This window comes from Cupressus sempervirens, chromosome 10 (genome assembly GCF_028749045.1).
Source record: "Cupressus sempervirens isolate cs-2001-9-10 chromosome 10, ASM2874904v1, whole genome shotgun sequence".
In the NCBI taxonomy this organism is placed as follows: Eukaryota; Viridiplantae; Streptophyta; class Pinopsida; order Cupressales; family Cupressaceae; genus Cupressus; species Cupressus sempervirens.
In genome coordinates this window covers 361072005-361074954 of record NC_143127.1, presented here as the reverse complement: position 1 = coordinate 361074954, position 2950 = coordinate 361072005, and the positions used below count along the sequence as shown (strand labels likewise).

Below are 2950 nucleotides of genomic sequence, written 5' to 3'. Positions count from 1 at the left end.
ATTAATTTTACGGGTCACAAAATTTTGATTAATATTATTTTACTTAAAACCACTACATAAAAATAATTTTATTGTAATAAATTAAAACAAAAATAATTCAAATATCATGTTTCCCTTTAAATCTTTTTGAATGTCTTCCAATTGAAATAGTTTCACTTAAAACCATCTATATGACAACCTATCTAATAACATTACTCTTCTTTTAAATAAATTCAACAAAAGCTAAAATACATTTTAAATTTATGAGAAATAAATAGACTATTAAAATTTCAAAAAATCAACTTATAATAGATAAGATACATTACCATCTAAATGATAACCTATGTAATAAGATTACTCCTTTTTTTAATAAATTCAACATTAGCTAAAATGCACTTCAAATTTATGAGAAATAAATAGACGATTATAATTAATATTTTTTTAACTTATGATAGCTCAGATACATTATTTATATTTAGCAAGTGCTAGTTTTCTGCTGCGATGTTTTCTCGAAGAGTAACTTAGCCTTCAAGTCAAAGAAATCAATAAGCGTGTGGTTGATTCTTGTTGCCCATTTTCCGAAGGGAAACGTAAATTAGGTCTTGAATCTTGATAATCCCCGATTCTGAACGTTTCTTGAGAATTACAATATGCCTTTTGGAAAGCAAGTATTATTTAATCAATTCTTAAATCAAATTTTAGTATCTTTCTTAAAGCAGCGCATGTATATCAAAATGTATTGGCAGAAGACAAAGAATCGGCAAATGAAGCACAGACACTCATAAGCGATTTGTCGTGACAAGTAGAAAATGGTAACATTAGACGTAGTAAAAGAAGCTTGATGTAAAGTTCACGACTTTCGGTTTTGAATGCATAGCTCATCCTACAAACTTATGCCTGATAAGAGTTTAATAGAATGGGACTCTGACGGTCGGAATTGTCGTAAGCGGTGTGAACATTTGGGAAGACAACTTGAGAACCTCGGTGAGATCCACGGGGTGTTGAGGAGAAGTTGTCCACTTATAATGGTGTACCAGTTTTGCCACCCAGAGATGAACAGTGGCAAGTCCTAGACCCTTTCCTGGACACACTCGCCGACCTGCACCGAAGGGTGCAAGCCTCAAGTCATTCCCCCGGACGTCCACTTTCTCTTCAACGAATCTCTCCGGCCGAAACTCATAAGGGGACTCCCATATCTGAGGATCATGAGTTATTGACCACATGTTTACCATGGCCGCCGTCCCCCCCGGAACATACATCCCTCCTGCTACGTCAACGTCCTCCGTGCATAAACGCGCCCATGACAGCAGAGGCCCCGGCGGATGCATTCTCAAACTCTCCTTCACAACCGCTTGCAGGTATGGAAGCCTAGCTATGTCCTCGTCACGCACGCTTCTCTCCCTTCCTACCACCGCCTCCAACTCTGCCTGAACTCTCCCTTGTATTTCTTCGTTTAATACCATCTCCGCCATGGTCCACTCCGTAACTAGAGCCACAGTGTCTGTGCCGCGAAATATCATCTCCTGTATGAGACAACTAGTATTCATTAGATTTGAGATAGATATTAGTATGAAACCATAAGATGGGATATCTCTTACCCAGAGAACTGCGATGATGTCATCATCTTCCAGCTTATCTTGTCCTTGAAGCGAGAGAAGCACATCCACGAAATCTGAGTCGGCTGTGTCCCTTGAAAAAGAAGTCTCTCTATGTTGGTTGATGATGCTCTGAACAAAATCCCTAACTCGAGGTACGAGTCCAGCGCAGCGGGAATGAATTCGCAGAGGATCGAATGCTCTGAGCCAAGGAAGATGATCGGCCCAATTAAATGCGCCCAGCAGTTCAAACCCCTCCTCCACCATCTCCCTCACCTCTCTACCCTCTCCCTCAGCGTTCAGCCTTGTCCCAAACACGCATCCCATGATGTTATTGAGCGCCGCCATTTGCAGATGCGGACGGAGACTGACGGCGCCCTTGCACATCCACTCGCTCCTTAGTTCGGCTAACATTCTCAGGCAGTCGGCCTGACGCCCGGCTTCGTGCGCTGCAATTCTTCGTGGACTAAAGAGATGCGAAGCTGAAATCCTACGCAGCATTCTCCAGTAGTCACCGTTGGGGGCAAAGCCTATCGCCCTCCCGAACATGAGCTGCTGAGCAGATTGTTTGAGAGGCCTATCCGCAAAGTGAGGAGAGTTCAAAAGCTCCCTGGCCACATCTGGATCGGACGTTATGACTGCGCGGGTTGAGCCCAAGCTGAATGCCATCAGCTTTTTCGCCCCATGAGTAGTCGCCAAGTGAGCAAGATTACGGTGAACATGGCCGCCACTCATTTCAATAAGACTTCCAATTATGGGCCACCCTCTGGGCCCTGGAATCCTCTTCCTCTTATTATTCTTTCCAGCCCACGCACACCCACCAGGACTCCACCAGGAGATGATTACTGCAAACACCAGAGCAGAAACCAGCATTACCGTGCACTGCCGCCATGTAAACATATCATCATCATCATCCCTAAAACTCCTTAAGCTGTATAATTTGCGGCCATTACAAATGAGGGGAAGTAGAACATACGTCAACCACCCTGGTGCTCCACCACGGCTGGTTGCAGTAGCATCCATTTAGGTTAAAAAGACGAAGCAGCAGAAAACCAATACAGAGATATTTGTCTGCGCAGGGGTTTAATAGAACGAGAAGAGGTCCAGAAGTTCCTCAGTGTGAACGGTTTGGAAGACTTAGGACATGTTTAATAGTTTATAATTCTATGCCGCATCTTCGTGTCAGTGTGCGCATATTGGATTCCTTTCCAACCTAATCATGATGTTGACGGAAGCCACGTAACTTTTGTCCATAAAATAATACAATACAACAATAGAGTGATTCAATAGGTTGTTTGGTCTTATGGATATTATCAACAATAGAGTGATTCAATAGGTTGTTTGGTCTTATGGATATTATCAAAAAGTGTCTTTGT

General features: G+C 42.4%; 1 protein-coding gene across 1 annotated transcript; it reads right to left on the bottom strand.

The window, feature by feature from the left end:
- Window positions 1-703: 703 nt before the first annotated feature.
- LOC149534150 (cytochrome P450 78A4-like) lies at window positions 704-2638 on the bottom strand. Its single transcript, XM_089803794.1, has 2 exons — window positions 1578-2638; window positions 704-1502 (listed from the first exon to the last, which is right to left on the bottom strand). The coding sequence occupies exons 1-2, from the start codon at window positions 2595-2597 to the stop codon at window positions 888-890; spliced, it is 1635 nt and encodes a 544-aa protein (XP_089659920.1). The 5' UTR covers window positions 2598-2638; the 3' UTR covers window positions 704-887.
- Window positions 2639-2950: the final 312 nt, after the last annotated feature.